Raw genomic sequence first — 20,416 nt, 5'->3', positions numbered from 1 at the left:
GACTTATACAGAAATATTTAATTGTGTTTGGCTTTGAGTATTGTTCCATGTTTGATTTAAATTTGACTATTCTATTTCATTGTAGTTGGGGCTAATATTGTTGCACGAAAGAGTGCATATATTTTCTAAATTCTGTTTAAATAAAAAGGTTATTTAAACCTTCTCATGACTTAATAGTTACTTCATACATAGCAATAATTTGTTTTATGTGTGTTAGACTTATTGGAATAATAAACATTACCAGATCAAGTAAAATCATACAAAGTATTTCTATTAATTAATGAACAGTCACTCTAATTTTCAAAATTAAGATTAGTTATCTTCATTAAAATGCTTTTTATCTAGAAAAATTATTCTACCAGAATGTGCATGCCGAGTGTGTGTGGGGGGGATTATGATATTGGCTATGTTGTTTTCTGTACTGGTTTGAGAATTGTTCAGGAAATGTTTGTTAAAATGGATTATATATTATTATTATGTTTACTTTTTATGCATAAGTTTATTCCTTAAAATTTTCAGTTTAAAACTGGGCAGTGTATATTCAGTTACTCAGTCTTAAATAATTAAAAAAAAAATATTATTTGTGTCAGTTATTTGTAAAATAAATCATGTAAATATTTCATGATGCTCTTTTGAAATATCTATTAATTCTTGTTTTTAATGGAAATTCTTTCTAATTTTTAGATATTTTTCAAAGCTTCATTCACTACTTATTATGTTTAACTACACCTGTTGAAATAATAGTCCTAGGAGTCAACTTTACCAGACAAAATGAAAGTATGATTTCATCAGCATAATTTTTTTTTTTTTTTTTTAATATCAGTGTTTGCAATAGGTGTTTGTGTATGTTGCTGTAAATATTCAAACTAAAACATGAAACAAACTTCTTAATGTTTGCTAGTAATTCGATATAAATCATAATCATCTTAATAATAATTTTAGTTAAAAAAAGGGGGGAGTTTATTATTGTCCAAAGTTATTATTAGCCGTAGAATCGAAGGCAGGATAAAAATAAATTTTTGTTTGCTTATTTTGTGGAAGAAAATAGGAGCTTTAAGATCAAGACAATATATGAAAAGAATCTTGAATATTGTTAAGTTTTGTTTTCCCAAACCTTTTGCTTGATGACCCAAGGGAGTTCATTGCTAACCAGTAGACAATTTAATGTAACCATCCGTGCAGCATGTTTGTAGTTACAATTTATCATGGCTTTTATGCATTTTTTTTTATGTAATACAACTAATAAGTAGTTATCTTAAGTGTAAAGAGAGAGAGAAGAGAGTCCCAGAAGGGGAAAAAAAGGCCATGTAATTATCAGGTGAACATATTAGAAATTAATTATTCTCTACAAATTAATTCATAATTACAGGTAAACAAATATAATTATAGAATGAAAAAAAAAAGGGCTTCAAAATTTTTTTATGAACCACTAAAAATTGACTTCGAACCCATCTTTGGAAATCATTGCTATAAATTTTCAGGAAAAAAAATAAGTGTTTTAATACTGAAATATAACTCTCAATAATTTTCATTATTAATTTTGTGTTTGCTTAATTATGCTTTTTATTTATGGTTTTAAACAAAAATATTCATTGCAGATTCATCACAGTTTGAAGAGATGCATTTGTTGCCAGAACCTCTGTTTTCTTATCCAACTGATGATATTCATATGTGTGCTTTTCATGGAACTGAAAGTGGTCGTATATTTCTTGGAGGCAAAGATGGAGCAATTTATGAATTTGCATATCAAGTGAGATAATTTATAAATTCTACCTTTTAATTTGATGAAGAATATCAAAAAATTAAAAATTTATGAACTGTTTTAAAAAGGGAAATTAAAAAAAAAAAAAGTACAGATTTTCTTTTAGTTCATCCTTTGTGTTTCACGTACATAGAATAAGTCACATTAATGTGACCACATTATATGCCAACATAAAATAAAGCATGTGTCAATAGCATATTTGATGAGTATATATTGTAAGCATTAAGTGTATTTTAGGCATTAGAGCAATTCTGCTGTCCTGAATAAATGGGGCAAATTCATCAGTCTTATTATAGCTTTCAGGCCAAAGGTGACAGTATTTCAGAAACTCTGCAATTTATGAACTGTCTACATGTTGCTTTGGTGAAAGTATAGCATGAATATCAAAATGCCACCATACAAATTAAGTGGTGACGTATTAAAAGACAAGTAATAATCTAAAATGATACCAAAAATTATGATGCTAGAGGTGAAACTTTTTTTCTGATTTTTTTTAATAAAATTAGGCTTAGCAATGCAAAACCTCCATCCTGTATGATGACTGCCTTCGATTCCCTTCCATCCCATACGAGCGTCTTAAACAAAGGTGCTCCGTTGCGAAAGGGTTAAGCAGAAATATCAGAGAATTGAAAAATTTGCCATCATACACAGTCTTGGCATTGCACACATTAAGTATTATATATATTATATTCATTATATTTAAAATAGTTATTCTCTTCTTGAAGCTTTATGTATCAGTAGGGTTGTCACCATCTAGTTAGATTTGACATTAGCACATTTGTGTTTTGGCACTAAATGGCATCCATTAACCCATTTGTGATTAGCGAAATGGAAAAGAACAAACATTTTCAGACATTTAGTTACTGAAATATATCAGTCCTTGTTTTATAATTATTGTGTTTGTAATGAATCAGACTTATGTTAATTTTAGAATGAAGCCAAAATGAATAAGATATTGAAAAGTAGTCAGGAGTTGCAGTCAGATTTACTGTGCTTTAACTGCTCTCTTTGTTCCACTTCACTTTCTTGGTTTGGCTAGTACTTCCATTACAGTGGTTAATATATGGCAGTAAATGAAAGCATTGCTGTGAAAATTATGCAATTAATAGTGATAAATTTTTAACAATATCTAATAAAAGAATATTCTGCTGCCTTTAAAAATCCAATTTTTTGGAGTTTTGAAAACATGACTGATCATAATTCTAAAAAATATTCTTTTCCAAAAAATGCTCTAATAATAATTGAGCTATGGTTCCATCTTTTAATCAACTGAGATCTTGTGGATTCTAATTTAGATTCAGGTGAAGGTAAAACAGTCAATCTATATCCAGCAATAAAATGAGATGGTGAAAGAGGATCAGGCTCATTTGGTTTATTGTATGCATAGGTTATGGGTCTAGAATTGATAACAGCTTCAACTAAAATGTTATACAATTCTTCATAAGATATGTTTTAAACAAATTTTTACAGATCTTACTAAACATTTCCAAAATCCACCCCACCAAAGAAGCACCTTCCACAATAAATTTCCATTCAAAGCCATTTTTTCCTTCAAGGAAATTTGGAACCTTTATTATTTGTACACAATTTATATGAATACTTTAATTAACAATCAGCAGCTTTAAAGGTCTTAGCATTGTCAGAAATAACTCTACAAATAGCTCTACATGTAAAAAGTTTAAGCAATGCTTGAATGAAACACTCTGTACTTAAATTTGATAATGATTTTAAATAGATTTCTCAAGTCATTGTGCAAGTAAACAATGAAATATACACTTTTGTACCATCTTCTAAATACAAAGGTTTAGCAAAATCTATCCCACTTACCTCAAAAGGTTGAGCTTTCTCCACTTGGTCAGCAGGAAGAGGAGCTGATATCTTATGTCCAGCTTTAGCATTATATTTTTTACAAACTCTACAGTCATATAACATAGATTTTATGTTTTTAAAAAGCTTTTAAAATCCAGAATTTCTCTCTCACTTTCACTAAAGTTTCATTTACACCACTGTGAAGTACCTTTCATTACAGCTTAAAATAATTAAATGAAAAAATAATTATTTGGTAATATTTGAGGTTGAATTTCATCCACATTTAACAATGATTTTACTAATCTACTTCAATCTCTTAAACATTCTGTTTCATCAGTTATTATATTTAACCTAAGCAATTTGGAATTTTGATACATTTTTTTAAATACAACATCATTAAGTTCTGCAAAAAAATACCCACTTTGTGTGATAACTTAATAAAGTAACACAAATCATTACATATTTAATTTTTGGTCATAGGACCAATTGCTCTGTTTTGTGACTTATTTTTAAATCTAAATATGTATGACATGATTCTTAAAAGTTTATTTAAGTCACCAAAGTTCTCTATCATTAACACAGGTTGTAAAGGTTGAACACCGCTGGTAATTTGAGTCATAACTCTCTCTCTTCAACAGCATCTACTATGTTAGAATGCTTGTTCATTTTAGGCCAATTTATTTCATCTTTATGTAGCCATGGAGTTCTATGCCACCACACTCAATCTACTACAAGCTCACTCACTTTAACATCACGTGCGATTTTGTCAGCAGAATTATCTGATTCAGGACAATGATACTACATGCTCGGTGATGTTTTATCTTGAATTTCTGATATGCAATTTTGTACAAATGTTTTCCATAGCTGTGGTGAGTTCTTTATCCATTGAAGCACATTGAGAGAATCAGTGCATAAATAAATCTTCGCTTGAAAATGCGCACGATCTGTAGCTTGCACTTAATGCTGCTGCTATGAGTTCTAGTATTGGTAAAAATAATTTTTTGAAAGGAGCCACTCTGCTCTTGGCTATCATTAAACTTGCTCAAGAACATTTTGAGCTGCGGAATTTTATGTATACTACTGCTGTGTTACCGCTTTGAGATGAAATGCAAATACGATGTAGTTCTAACATTTCAGGCATTTTACCAGCATCACAAAAATATCAACGAGGTATTCGTATATTTAGTAGATCATATAGTTGCCTATAGCATTTGCTCCATATGTCTTGCGATTCTGGTGGGTTAATTTCATTGCAATCCATGCCTTTAAGCCATAAATATTGAAATAGAATTTTTGCTTGAATCACGTATGGAACGAGAAACCCAGCAGGATCGAAGATCAAAATGTAACGCTTTGTTTGATCATGTGACAGGATTAAATCTATAATGTCTTGAGGATTAAAACAGAAGATATCCTTTGAAGTCCAAGAATCTTTGAGGGGGAATCGCAGTCTGGCAATTTAAAATTGATGAAGCTGTTATTTGATTTATACTAGTTCTTTAAAGTATCTGAATTAGAATTCCATTTGGTTAGATTCATTGATACCTTTTTCATTACATCATTAGCTTCATGATATATTTATAAAGTTTCCTACTCTATATCTGATCCACAAATAAAGCATGCATGAAGTTTTCTAATATTTCTACAGTTCTGGTTAGATATTTTCAAATTTCTTTAAATGATGCTTAGTGCAAGCGCTCAGCAAAAATGGACTTGATTTTGCTCAAAAATTACATGACACCTCTGATAAACTTGAATTCTCGTATAGCTCAAACTTGAATTCTCATCAGTCCACAAAAATCGCATTGAATCCCGATCTTCAAAAGCAGTAGACATTTGGAAAAATGCCTTCTGAATGTCTGATGTAAATGCAATTTGATAAAGTTGAAAATTTATTAAAACTTTCACAAGTTCAGGAAGAAGAGTTGGTCCTTGAAGTAAATTATCATTTAGAGATTCATTATTCCCTACCCTCTGAAGAAGCATCATAAATAATGCAAAGTTTTGTTGAATTATGATCTTCACATATGACAGCAGGGTGATGAATATAAGTTTGCCACACACGTATGCGGCGACTGTTACTGGATAAACAGAAGTGCGACTCATCTGAGAACACGACATTTCACCATTCTGTCATCCACATTGCTCCAGTCCGGCACCATTCTAAACTGGTGTATTTGCTGTGGGATCAATGGCAGTCTACTTAATGGACGCCGTGAGTGCAGGCCACATTCAACCAATCGACGGGAAATGGTTCTGGTCAACACGGGAGCGCTGGAGAATCGCGGTACAAGTGACTTGTGGGACCACCACAGCTGTCGGCAGATGCGTCGATCCACGCGTGCTGACGTCATTCTGGCTGCATCTGCACCCCTCCTTCTTCCCACATTTCCTTGTTCCAATCATGTTCGCTATAGCCGATGCAACATGCTCGCGTCCATGTGGGTATCAGCTGCGGTTTGATGTAAGGACCAACCCGCCCTTCTCAGTCCGATCACCATACACCTCGTAAAATCGCCTATCTGCTGGAAGTGCCTTTGTTGACGGCGGCCTGGCATTCTGTCCTATTACTCGTATCCTCCGGGACAAAAACCAACTTTCTTCGATAATTTGTCTGGCAGAAATAACGACATGAATATTGCTTATTCTGCATGTTCCTTCTCTTATATCTTACTTCACGTGTGTCGGAGAGCTGCACATTTCACATCATTTGCATAACTCAGTGACGTGCATCTTCTCTAAAATTTTCATAAATTTCTGACCACGCCTTTTTGGTGTTGCATTTTCAATGTTGAGCAGTGTATAAGTTTTTAATAAATCAGACAAAAGAACAAGGAAGTGAAGCAACACTGTGACTTAATTGACTGACTCTTTTGTCTTGGAGTGGATTCCTGCTCATTGTGGCAGTGAGGGAAATGAAAGAGCCAATTTCCTGTCAAGGAAAGGAATGGCTGTTCTACAAACCGCTAATAACCATACAACTTTAAATTCTGGAAAACTCCTAATTAAATTAGAATTTAAGAGGAGGTTTTCCTCCTGCCTATCAAATGATGCTAAGGGAAAGAAAGACCTGGAAGCGTTTCATTAGTTCAAAGCCAGTTATTCCAGATTTTCCTTATCCCGTAGCCATTTCGTTATTTCATCTTTTGACTGGCCACAATTGTCTGAATGCCCATCTTTTTAAAATTCGACTTCAGGACTCTTCACTCTGTACTCTTTGTAACACTGGGCAGTCCATGAATAAGGAGCATATTTACGAAGGCACTGCACCTATTATATTTTAATTCTATTAAGTATTGGGAAGCAAGGCCAAGACTAATGGCTTAGTGGCCAGATGTCTGGCATTTGTTTAAATAAAACGAATAATTCAGACTAGGTCGAATTTAAAGTAATAAACATAGATTATTATTCTACAGAACATTTATTCATGAACACCAAAGACAAACTACTACATATACATAATTATGATCTCACTTTTTTTTTTTACAAATAAACACTACTGCCATTTATAGGCAATCTGAGGCTACATAATCACAAACTTATATTTAAATTATTGTATTATATATACAAAGCAAATATTTAACTAAGATCTGAATGACAAATTTGCTGCACTTTTCTATATTGCAGAAAAGTATTTTGGTAATATATTCTAAGATGGATAAAATGCATAATTCTGTTGCACAGTGTCACTGTTTTCATTACTCTTTAGTCTTTCTCGATTCATTTTTATAAAATTCCAGGAAAAGATTGCTACAAGTATTTTCTGTATTTTTTAATTGCTAAATTCTTTAATTATTGTAATGAACATTTTTATCAATTTATAAAGTATATTCTAGAAGTATTTAATATTTAGAATTAAAAGTCTTTTTGGTTTATCTTCAAGAGTTCAAGTGCCTGATTTTATTTTATATTTGTTATTTTCTTAAATGTGGACAATTGACCAGAGAATCAGTGATTAAATTTCAAAACATTGGTAATTTGTTTCGGGTTCTGTTCTGGTAGTTAAGTTTGCTATTTTCATGATTTTTTTTCCCCTCATGTCTGGTTTAAATATCAACCAATCATCAAAATATTAAATTGAATATCAGAATGAAACACAGAAAAATATCTGAGTAGCTCTCATAGATTTGTCATAAGTATAATGTAGTAGAAAATTTTCTAATTGATATCATCTTTTTTTCCTTGAAACATACCTCACAATATCATCTCTCTTTAGGGAGATAGCCCTAGTGTACTTTACCATTGTCAAAAATCTCAGTTGAATCCAGGCATTATACTATTAAATATAATCAGAAACAAAATACATCATTTTCATTTATTTCTGATTATATTTAATTAAAAATACAGCTTGTCTAAATTTTATTTCAATCTCAAACGCAGTTAGAAAATCCTGGTTTTTAAACTGATGATTCTTACCATTTTTTATGTCATTGAATTCAGTGTAGAATATGAAACTTTGTCTTAAATAGAAACTGTAATAATGATAATGTGGATAAATATATTTTCTTTCTAGTATTAGAAGTGGACTGAAATGAGCTTCTTGTCTCCTCAAAAAGAGATTTAAATTTAGTACATTTTTAAATTTATAATAGTACATTTTTTGTGTATGATTAATGTTATTAGTTTTATGCCTAAAATAATATATAAAAATTTGTTCGATAATAAATTATCGTTAAAGAAATTAAGGAAATCTTTTGTTTTTTAGGCTCAAGATGGTTGGTTTAGCCGCAAATGTCGTAAAATCAATCACTCAAGCAGCACTTTGTCTTTTCTTGTGCCTTCTTTTCTTAGTTTAGCATTTACAGAAGATGGTAATTATATATTTCCTTTTCAGAATTTATGGAAATTATTGCTTTTCCTTACATTACTGTTTTTAATTTAACACATATAGAAAAAGAATATTTTTCAATTTTCTTTAGTCTTTGGAAGGGAAACGTATTACTAATATACAGTTTTGAAAATTAGCCAGAATTAAAGTTTTTGAGCACAGAATTAATAAAATGATCTTCATAATGTTAAATATTTATTTTATTAATCTGTTACTGCTCAGTCACTTTTAATTTCATGGGATGCTGTATCTACTTTGATATTTTTAGCCCAAAGGGCGTTAGCTCTGAAGGGCTGTTAATTTCATTTTGGCATTTTGCATTTGTGGGTTCACTTTTCAAACTGTTGCTACAAATTTTACAGCCTTGTGTTTTATTTAAAGAAATTAAATAATGAAGAATCTGAACAGGTGTATGTATGTTTCTCGCATTGTGATAAAATAATGGTACCTAGAGCCATCCAATTTTGAATAACGTACATTTCCACCTGAATATGGGCATCTCAAAGCCCAAATTTGGAATTTATTTTATTATCTATTTCACATTTTGTAAAACTTTAATGAATTTTATATTAACAAACTCAACGATTTCAAAGCGAGCCATGGCAACACTGCACCGGGGGGCATTTTTATCTCCAGTGCATAAGACTGTATATCGGAAATGCTAAAGATATGCTCATTTTAAAATTCTTTTGCGAAATTGCTGTTGAACTTAATTTTATGGTTTAAGTGCGAAGAACATGATATTTAATAAATAAAGGTAACCCACAAAACCTTAAAAAAAGCCCCTTTGGGCGTAATGAAAAATCTGAAAACTTTCTTTTCTTTTCTTTTTTTTCTTTTTCTTTCTTTCTCTCTCTCTCTCTCTTTTTTTTTTTTTTTTTGTACTTATTGTATTGTTAGACTGAAACCGAGGACTGAATAGTTGAAAACCAGATTTGTGCACACCATGCCTGAAAAAAGTTCTAATGATTTAAAATTTCATTAGAAAAAATAGATGCAGTACTAGCTTGCATATGATTTACATATGATAATTGTCCTTTATTTGGTTTTAAATTTCTCTTTTTTTTTCTTTTGCCATTCTCAGGCCCACCAGCGGCCGAGCGGTAAAGTCGCTGAACACTGGTAGTTCGGTCCGAGGTTCGAATCCCGCGAACGGGCTGGCTGCATGGGCGTTTTCGTGGTTTTCCCCATGTGTAACGTGTATACGAGCCAGTTTCCCTTAGAAAGTCCTCCACGAAAGGCATCCCTCCCTTTAGGCAGATAGCCCTCGAGGCTTTGCCATAATAACACACACACACACTTTTGCCATTCTCAATGTAGCATTTTAGATAAATATGGAATTGAAATCATGCAGATTGTAATGGAACTTTTGCAAACTGGAACTGCAAACAAGGAAGAATTGGCTACCTCAGTACAAAAGTTTCGGGTTGCCTAATTGGTTGTTTTCCAACTTTTCAAAGCTGGTGTTATTAACAAATATGCCAGCATTGAATAAAACATTTTCTTGGATCTTTTTGCTACACTTTGCCTTATTTTATGAAAGTATGACCTTGAAATAAAAGGGATAGAAGAATAAGCACTTAATGGTCATGTTACCACATGCAGTGAATCCAAAACTTCTTCCAGAATATGCTCAAAAGACATGAATGAGGGAGATATTCTGAGAATATTACCTGGTGTTAGATCATCTAAGTATGGGAACAGTGATAAATGTCTGTATGGAGAATTCAGCTGCCACAGTTATAGTGCCAGTTGAAACTATGGAAACCCTCTAAAGCAGGCACTTTTAACTGGGGGAGGGATTTCATAGTATCGAGGCAATGTGGTCAACTTTTTATTTACCTATTAAGTATTTAGTTTTAGTTTATGAATACAAAAAGCTATTGTAGTATCTGGCGACTGTTTTGTGATCAACAAAGCACGCTTGGTGCGTGTAGCCTCTTCTCCAAAGAGGGTTACTGTATTTTAGGTGTTTCATGTTAGCCTCGGGAGACGAAGATTTTCGATTTTTGCTATGCTGTAGGAGCAATGTACGGCTCTGAGTTTAATATCATGCTTTAAATGTTATTATTAATAAGTGTGTTTTCGTCTTATTAAATGGTGCCTTATTCAACCACAAAGCTATCACAACACTCTGTTTTAGCGATCAGCAGAGCTTATAAGGTTAGAGCGTTGGAAAACGGATGTGCCATAACGTTAAGCCTAACATATGAAAGACAGTTCGAAGGTGTCTGGATATTCCGAAAAGGCAAGGAACTTTGTTATAATTTTGAAGAAGATTGCTGATGAATATGTTTAAGGGAGTAATCAAAAGTGATTTGATTTTTGTGTTGAAAGAATTCTGTGAAGAAGCTGATTCCAGTTTAAAAGTCATAGAATTAAAAGATAAGCTTTTAAGCTCTAAAGAATATTTGAAAGATAAAGATTTTGTCACTAAATTTCTTAATACTATGGTTGAAGAAAGGAAGAAGTCAGAAGAAATTGTGAAATTACGTTTGGCACAAATCGAAAGTAGCAATGAAGCTAGTAACAATGTAGAAGTTACAATTTCATTAGATAAGCTTTTGAAAGCTGTACAGATACCAAATGAGTTTAAGTCTGAAATTTTTCTTAAACTGATAGGTGATAAATCTTCTAATATTTTGGTATGTATTAAAGATGATGATTTGAAAGACTATGAATCTTTAATCCTAAAGGATAAATTAAATCTTTAATCCTAAAGGAATATGAACCATCGCCAATTATACGTTTAGAAAATTTTCGCCAAGCTAAAAGTTTGATGGTGGAAAGTCATTTGTAGTTCGCTTCTTGTTTAAGATCAGGTTGGATGCATTATTGTAAAAGTAGAAACATCAAAGATTTTGAGTCCTTAATTAACGTAATTTTTTTCTGACAAACTTTTTCAAACATTGGATAATAATTTAGCATGCCATGTTGCAATTAGAGGAGGTGAAAGTTGGCTGCGCCTGGAAGAACTGGGGAAGGAATGTGACACTTATTTCATCGCAAAAGGAGGACATATAAATCCTTTGAGGACATAAGAGGTAAAAACATGCAATTTTTGGGAGTTATGCAATAAAAACCTTAAATATATTCCTCCACACATGAGAAAAGAATCTTCAAAACCAGAAGGATATTCTGTGAGAAGAAAAGAATGTGGAATGTATATTTGTGGAAGCTATCAACACATCGCAAGATATTGCCCATACAAAAGAAGAAAGAACGATACTACAGTAAGTAAGAAGGGAAAGGATATTCCAAAACTCCAAGAAATTCAAATAGAAAGAGCCCATTGTAGCTAAAGTAGACTCATCCCATCTACGATCCGAATACACAGAACGCATTGCTCAACCACTGCAAAAAATAGATATTTTTATTAACTCTGAGAAAACCGAAGCTATTGTAGACTCTGGAAAGCAGATAATGATCATACATTCATCGCTCATTGCAGATTTAGAAAACAAAGGAGGAAGTAAAATATTGCTAACACCTGCTTTTGGAAAACCAATTGAAGCAAAAGTTTGCCGTGTACCTATTTGTTACAAGAAACATGAAAGCAATTTATTTAATTTGGTGGATACATTAATTGCAGTGACTGATAAGCTAAATGTGTCATGTCTTGTAACTCCAGACATACACGAACTGTTGATTAATTCAGCAGGAGAAGAATCAGACACAGAAAGAAATAATTACAGAGACGAAAAAATGTTTGTTTACCGAAGCATAGTCAAATGAGAACATAGAATCACCCTCGCCAAAGCTTTTTGAGGAGAAAACCACAATGAAGGAAGGGGAGAAGGTGAGCCTTATGTAAATGTTACCGTGAAAGACCGAAATTGGAGAATGTCGACTTTCACCAGAGAATGTCATTATTCACCAAATACGTCGGTGAAAGATCAAATATTGAATTAAATTCTTGTACATTCAGACTCTCACCAGTGTATGTCGACAATCACAGATATCCTATGGTGTAGGTCGAAAAGAGAGCAGTATATGTACACGCTGTCATTGCAAAAAGAAGTGTTCTACAAATAAATGCAGTGGTAAAAGCAAGGGCCTCTTTTGCAATTCAAAGTGTCATAATAGTTTAAGTCATTGCAATAAATAAGATTTGAATCACATAATTTAGTAAGCTTTTAACTTCTGTTATTTTATTTCCTTTCTCATTTTGAATGTACTGTGTGTTTAAAGTTCTTATATTCTTAAGTTCTTATTTTAAGTCTCAGATGTGTTTTTTCGTGACTGAATTGACAGAGAAGAAAATATAATATTCTTATATGTTCAACATTCACCATTAGTACATGGTGAATGTCGACATTCACCGGTGTAACTCTGAAATAGAGTATTTGGAAAATATTTCGGACATACACCAATCAACTATGTGAATGTTGACATTCACCAGTGAAAGTCGACATTCTCCAGATTTCGGTATTTCACAGTAACATAAACACAGATTTTTCGTGAACAACTGCGCCGAGAACAAGCAAGCTGTCCTACTCTGAGAAAAGCATGGAAGCTAGCTGTGAAAAAGAGAGAATTATTTATTTATTGATCATCTTTTACATCACCAAGAAAAAATATTAGGACAGACTGTTTTTTAGTTAGTGCTTCTGCTTAGTAGAAGAGCACAAGTGTTTGAATTAGCACATAGTTCCATTTTCGGTACACATCTTGGAATAAGGAAAACAAAGGAGAGAATACAATATTCATTTTTTTAAAATTTTTTATTTATTTATTTATTTATTTTTTTTAGCCTGGATTAGTGCAAGTTGTCGAAACCTTTTGTAAAACATGCAAAAATTGTCAGTTGAAGAGTGCAGAAAAGCAAGCGGAAAAGATTCCCATCACACCCGTCAGAAGACCAGAATTATCTTTTTGAAGTGGTAAACATTGACGTTATCGAACCTATCGAGCCTCCTTCTGCTAGAAAACATAAATACATGTTGTGTCTGGTAGATCAACATTCCCAATGGCCAGAAGCCATTGCACCGAGAAGCTTGACTGCAAAAGCCACTTGTGACGGTTTTTATGAGAACAGGAATCCCTAATGCAATAGCTTGTAATATCTTGTTATTTAATAAAGAAATATAATTATTGTTGAAGTGGTAACGCTATATTTGTATCAAACCGTTACTCAGCAACGAGAGACATTGTTTTAAAAAGATTTTGTATTCTGAAGATTTTGCCAGCTAGGAGTAGTATTAAAATTTTACCACTTAAGAATTGTGTAAAATTTGTCTATCACCGAGAACTAGAAATAAAATTTATGTTCTACTAAGAAGATTGTCTGTTTTATAAATTACTGCAAAATACATTACAGTCTTAATAAATTGGAGGTTCCACCGAGATACTGGAAATTAGGAGTGCAATTATCAATTTCGATGGTGCTGGTCTCCTAATCCCAGAAATTTACTGAATTTTTTACAAGTTTGCTAATACCAATTGCCAAGTTTGTTTATTTCAAGGATAAATGGATGTAAGAAGTCTGCCGTTTTAAAGCCAGATTTGAAGCAGATCATTCAAAGATTATCTTCTGTGCTTCTGTAACTTGCTTCCGAGCAAAAACTGTCAAAAATAGGATACTGCTGATCTCTGAAGATAAGATTAACTTTTGGTTTTCTTAAAAAAAGATTTTATTGAATTTTAATACTTTGTTTCAGAATTATAGTTTATCGTGTAGAATTTTGTTTAAAATAACTAGCGCTAAAAATATTCAGCTTAAATTTATAATTGATATTTGTGGTAAAGAAGTATTTTAAAATTATTATTTATGCTTTACTTTTATTTGTATTGAAATTTTATGTTGATAATTGATATGTGTAAGCCATCCAGCATTTATATAAAAAAAAAGAACTGCTAGCTGAGTTTTTGAATTTGTTGCCAAGCAGGCGTGTGAAAATAAGTAATAACGTCAAACTGACGTAGAGTGAATTGATTATACTGCAGAATTGGCAAAGTCTAAGTTCTCGCCGTCCAGGCGTGTGGTAGATAGTAACGTCATCCCGACGTATTACAGAGTGTATATTCTAAAAGTTGTATTGCCAAACTGGCAAAAATTGTTTTTGTTATCGCCAACCAGGCGTGGAGATAGATAGTAAAATCGTCAAACTGACGTTGGTAAAATTCCATCGTATTGCTTAACTGGCAAAGGTGTTTATATAGTTATAGCTAACGAGGCTTGTGAATAGTGAGTTAAAACGTCAACCCGACGTAGTATTAAATTATTTTGTGCCAACCTGGCAAAGTTGTTTAAATAATTCTCTCCAATTGGTTACTTTGAATTTCGTATTCGAGAAATTAAATCTCGCCAGGAATTATATATTTTTAATACAAGTACGAGCTTTTAGATTGAATTTCAAAAGGAAGCCTATTAAAAGTAACTTGTGTCAACATGTCATTCTTAGCTAGGAGTAAAAAACAGGATTTAAAAGTACTAGCAGAAGAGTTAGGTTTAACCATGAAACCTGAATTTAAGATTGCTCAATTGCATAAACTGATTACGGAAAGTCCTGATTATGATGAGGAGTTTACTCGAGAACTACTGGCTGCAATTAGAGAAGAAAGGGAACGAAAAGAAGAATGCGAAAGAGAAGAAAGAGAGAGAAAAGGAACGCGAAAGAGAAGAAAGAGAAAAAGAATGCGAAAGAGAAGAAAGAGAAAAAGAATGCGAAAGAGAAAGAAGAGAAGAACGCGAAAGAGAAGAAAGAAAAGAAGAGCTTGAAAGAGAAGAGCGAATTAGAGCCTTTGAGCTACAGAAACTTCAACTGGAAGCAATGGCTGCCACAGCACAGCCGGTAGAAACTACGCAGTTACCTGAGCAGCCTTTAAAAATCAGAATTCACGATGTCATGCCACGTTTCAACCCTAAAGAAGATGAAATAATTTTATTCCTGGTGTTATTTGAGCGTCAAACTAAAATACTGAATATACCTGCTGAAAATCAAGTGACTCAACTTATTTCATTACTGCCTCCTGACATTGTTCAGCTTATTGCTAGAGAACCAAAAGAGGAAGCGAAAAAGTATGAATATGTAAAAATTTTACTGTTACAACGATTTAAATTGTCTGCGGAAAAATTTTGACAACTATTTAATAAACACCAAAAATCTACTGAAAGTACTTGGTATGATTTCTACTATGAATTAAAAAATTATTTAGAAGGATGGCTTAACGGATTAAACATTAAAACTTTTGAACAGCTAAAAGATCTCATGCTGGTTGATCAAATAAAAAAGCGCACCTCTCCTGATTTCAAAGAACATTTTATGGATCAATGGACAACCATCATTTCACCTACTGAAATAGTTAAGAAAATTGAAGATTTTGAAGATGTGAGGAAAACAATAAAACCGAAATTTTCAGTCAATCAGACTGAGAAAATTAACAAAGGATCATTTAAACCGCGTAATGATAATTTTGTGAAAAAAATAGAGCATCCGCCTCATTTTAAGCATTCTGATAAATGGGACGATTCAAAATACCAGAAAGATCACCGACAAAGAAGTCAATTTCAAAACAAAAACCAAGAAAATTTATATGACAAAAGGTATCGACCACGTTGTTTCGAGTGTGGATCATACGAACATTTTAAGCCTCAGTGTCCTCGCTTAAAACCAAATGAAAAGATAAATTGCGTATCTTCGAATGATGATTTATTAAAGATGTATACAATTAACGGTTTAGTTAATGGGTATGAAATGCCTATTCTTCGAGACACAGGAGCCACAGTAGATGTTATTTCTCGAAAATACGTAGATAAAGCAAAAATGATTGGAAAACATGTCTGGGTACAACATCTCTTAAATGACCATTTAGTGTGTCTACCGTTAGCTGAAGTTGAAATTAATTGTGAACTTGGTCACATAAAAACAAAGGCAGCTGTTGTTACAAATGATCCTGGCAGATATGTATTGGGTAACAAAACTGCTCAGTTGTTCAAAGATAAACAGTTCTTAAATTTAGAAAGGATAAATGCGGTTTTGACACGATCTCAAGTAAAACGATCTCGAGAAGGAGATCGAAGTAGAGACACCGAAATGGAGAAAAAAGAAGAACTGTCTGTTATTGAGTCTGACGAAGATATTTTACTGCAAGCTGATGAGAAAGACAAGGAAATTAAGAAAATAATTAATGCTAATTCAAAAGAATTAATTGAATCTCAGCATCAAAGCAGAGATCTAATCTCAATGCTTAGCGAAGCTAAAAGTGAAAATTTTGGAAATTATTTCAAAATAAAGGAGAAAAAAGAAATTAGGTAAAAATCGAAATGAAAGGGAAGTTATTCTTGAAAAATATAGAGATCAAATGCAGAACTACACAACTTTGATTCAGAACCAAACAAATAATAGTGCTAAGACTCAGGGTAATTTGGTCAATACTCACCCTAAAAGTCACTAAAAGTCAGGCTTCTGTCAATGCTTCACGGAAATCTGACAAACAATCTAAGTGTTCATCTCTTGATGAGAAAGCTGAAGTTATTTATATGGAAGTTGACTCACCTTATTTACTTGGTGATTCATCTTCTATGGATAATGTGTATGATTATTCCTCTACAAGTTCCCCAATTCCTTCTTCTCCAAAAAGCAAAGATGTGTTTGACAGTTTGTTAACAGAAGATGAAAGAACTTCTGATAAAAGAACTCATGAAGGTGCTTCTAAAGCTAAGAAATTAAAAATACGTTCACAATCTACGCACACGTCAGAAAACTTAGCAAAGAGGCACAAACATGATAAAGGATACTCAAAGTTGCCACATTCAATGAGAGTGCAAGCAGCAGATAAGAACAAAAGTTCATCTTGCAAAGAGAAAAAACTATCTGACAAGAAAGAACTGACAAAATTAAACGATTCTCAGTTAAAAGCTCTAGATGAATTTCCAAGTTCTGGAGTTGAGATGCAAGTCAAAGAGAAGTTTTTAAAGAAACTAAACAGACAAGAGTGAGTTGTTGAAGAAGCAAAACTGCCACAAAAGCCTTTGTCACACTCGCCTGATTTCAATAAGGAGTTTATTTTGCAAATTCATGTTTCAGACTCTGGTATGGGTGTCATTTTAGCTCAAAAAGATGAACGAGACAATGAACATCCAGTATTATACCTCAGTAAGAAGTTTACAGAAACTGTAAAAAAGTACTGTACCACAGAAAAGGAATGCGCCGCCATAATATTTGCTGTAAAGAAACTTCAATGTTATTTAGACGGGCATACTAAATTCCTCATCATGACCGATCATAATCCCTTAGTTTGGCTCAAAAATAATGTGAGTCTAAATCCACGACTTATGAGATGGGCACTAGTACTACAACCCTACAATTACACGATCGTTCATCGAAGTGGTAAAAACCATAAAAATGTAGACACATTAAGTCGTACTCTCTGGCCTGATTAAATAATTTGTTCCTCTATATAGATTAAAAAAAATATTTTGTTCCTTCCTCTCTTCTTCAGTGTATGTTATTATGTTATTTCTTGTTTAATTCTCCTTTAAATGCTTGTATTTTAATTCTGTGTTGTGCTGATATTATTGTTTTAAAAACTGTAAACTTTAATTTATAAAAATATAAATTAAAGTTTATCTGGAGGGGGGAGAGGTTGTAATATCTTGTTATTTAATAAATAAATATAATTATTGTTGAAGTGGTAACGCTATATTTGTATCAAACCGTTACTCAGCAACGAGAGATATTGTTTTAAAAAGATTTTGTATTCTGAAGATTTTGCCAGCTAGGAGTAGTATTAAAATTTTACCACTTAAGAATTGTATAAAATTTGTCTGTCGCCGAGAACTAGAAATAAAATTTATGTTCTACTAAGAAGATTGTCTGTTTTGTAAATTACTGCAAAACACATTATAAGCTAGTGATAACAGAAGTAACTTTGTTTCAAAATTGACTAAGGAATTTCAGAAAAGACTAGGTTCTCACCCTAGGTTCTCTACGCCTGCTTACTGTGCTTCAAATGGATTAGTAGAATGATGGAACAAGTCCCTCGAGCAAATGTTGCATTATGTCATCAGGACTGATCCTTCGAATTTGGATAAGCACATCCCATACCTGTTGTTTGCTTACCGAGAAGTACCAAACTGTACGACGGGAGTCTCACCATTTCAGTTGGTGTATGGAAGACAATCAAGAGGTAATTTAGCAGTACTGAGAGATACCTATACCACCTAATCTAAGTGAATTGGCAGTGGATTACTTACAGCATTTAAAGATAAGATTTGAACAAGCTAATTTAATCACAAGTGAAAAACAGCAAAAATATGCTGGGTATTTTAATTGGAGATCAATACCAAAAAATTTCAAAATTGGGGAACAAGTCTATTTACTCATCCCAGATTCAAATAACAAACTCTGTGCATGTTAGACTGGAACAGGAGAAATCGTGAATCATTGTCCACTTTATTCCTATAAAGTAAAACTACCTGATGGAAAGATCAAACATGTTCATGCAAATAAAATTCGAAAATTCCAAGCTAGCATCAATGCAGTTGGAGTGATATTTGAAGATGAAGAATTTGGAGAAGTGTCTTTGCTGGGAAAAGATCTGTCAACCCTTGGAAGATTTTAAAATAGATGCGAATCTGAATTTAGAAAATTTAAATTCTCAGCAAAGAAGAAAATTAATCATTCTTATCAATAAACACAGAGCACTATTCACCGGAAAGCTGAAAATAGCTAAAGTTGAAGCTCATAAAATTAGATTAATACCCAGTATGGAGAGGAAGAAACTTTACATTTATAGGATTCTTGAAGCATTGAAAACCAAGGTTGACAAACAAGTAGAATTCTTATTGATATCTGGACTAATAGAAGAAAGTAATGCAGAAATAACTCATCCAGTAGTTTGTGTAAGCAAAAAAGATGGAAATATTAGATTGTGTTTAGATTATTGAACATTGAATGCAGTGACAAAGCCAGATGACTTTCTTATGCAAAATGCCATTGATTTAATGTACAGTATAGAAAGAGCCAACATCGTAATAACATTGGATTTATTGAAAGGATATTGGGCAATTCCCATGGAGGAACAAAGTAGAGAGTAAACATCCTTCAAAACTCATCGAGGTCAATATCAGTTTAAAGTGTTACCTTTTGGCCTACGGAACACAGCAGCAACTTTTCAGAGAGTAATGAATAATGCACTGAAAAAATTTCAACAATTTTCAAGAGCCTATACTGTCGAAATCAGTGGAAAATATATAGCTATATTTTCCACTGATTTCGACACTCATCTTCAAGATCTGGATAAAGTTTTCACCAAACTAGAGTCACTTGGATTTACTATCAATTCGAAGAAATGTTCTTTTTCAAAACCTCAAATTAAATATTTAAAACACATTATTAGATCGGGGAAGCATCAACCAGATCCCGAGAAAATAAAGGCCATCAAGAAACTGGAAACGCCGAAAACGAAAAGAGATCTTAAAAGTTTGTTAGGATTATGTAATTATTATCACGATTATATCCCAGGGTATGCAGAGATCGCCTACCCACTCACGAAAGTCATGAAAAATAAACAACTAGAAATACGTGAATGGAAAGAAATTCATGAGTCAGCATTTCAACAACTGAAGGAATGATTAGTGATGTCAACAGAGCTGATCATCCCCACACTGTAGAATCCGTTTGTCATTCATTCTGACGCATCTCAATTTCGGAATAGGTGCATGTTATCACAGCAAAGGGGAGAGAAACAATTTCCCATGTGCTATCTGAGTAAGAAATTATCGAAACCTCAACAAAGCTGGCCGACTATAGAGTGCGAAGCTTATGCTATAGTATGGGCATTGAAGAAATTCGAACCGTGGATATTTGGTTTACCTGTGAAAATTGTGATTGATCAGATCTACTAGCATTTATAGTGAGAAATGCTCCACAATCGTCCAAATTGCAACGATGGGCATAGCATTGCAGAAATATAATCTCGAAATAGAACATTGCCCTGGAAGAAAGCTATCGAATGCTGATGTATTATCCAGACTCCCCATCCGTGAACTTTGAACATTTTTTACTGTTCAC

At 32.8% G+C, this 20,416-nt stretch overlaps 1 protein-coding gene across 2 annotated transcripts in view; it reads left to right on the top strand.

Annotated features, from left to right (window-relative positions):
- Nup154 (nuclear pore complex protein Nup154) overlaps nt 1-20,416 on the top strand; it is a 206,138-nt gene that overhangs the window by 25,946 nt on the left and 159,776 nt on the right. For both annotated transcript variants that reach the window (XM_085820338.1, XM_085820337.1), the window contains exons 6-8: nt 685-777; nt 1,599-1,750; nt 8,277-8,382. In XM_085820338.1, the coding sequence (XP_085676464.1) occupies nt 685-777; nt 1,599-1,750; nt 8,277-8,382 (351 nt within the window). The remainder of the gene's footprint in view (nt 1-684; nt 778-1,598; nt 1,751-8,276; nt 8,383-20,416) is intronic.

The sequence above is a fragment of the Stegodyphus dumicola genome, chromosome 7, assembly GCF_044657685.1.
Source record: "Stegodyphus dumicola isolate Sdum_Otavi_A_Nest chromosome 7, ASM4465768v1".
In the NCBI taxonomy this organism is placed as follows: domain Eukaryota; kingdom Metazoa; phylum Arthropoda; class Arachnida; order Araneae; family Eresidae; genus Stegodyphus; species Stegodyphus dumicola.
Note: the sequence above shows the minus strand (reverse complement) of the source record. Positions and strands in the feature narration are given on the sequence as shown.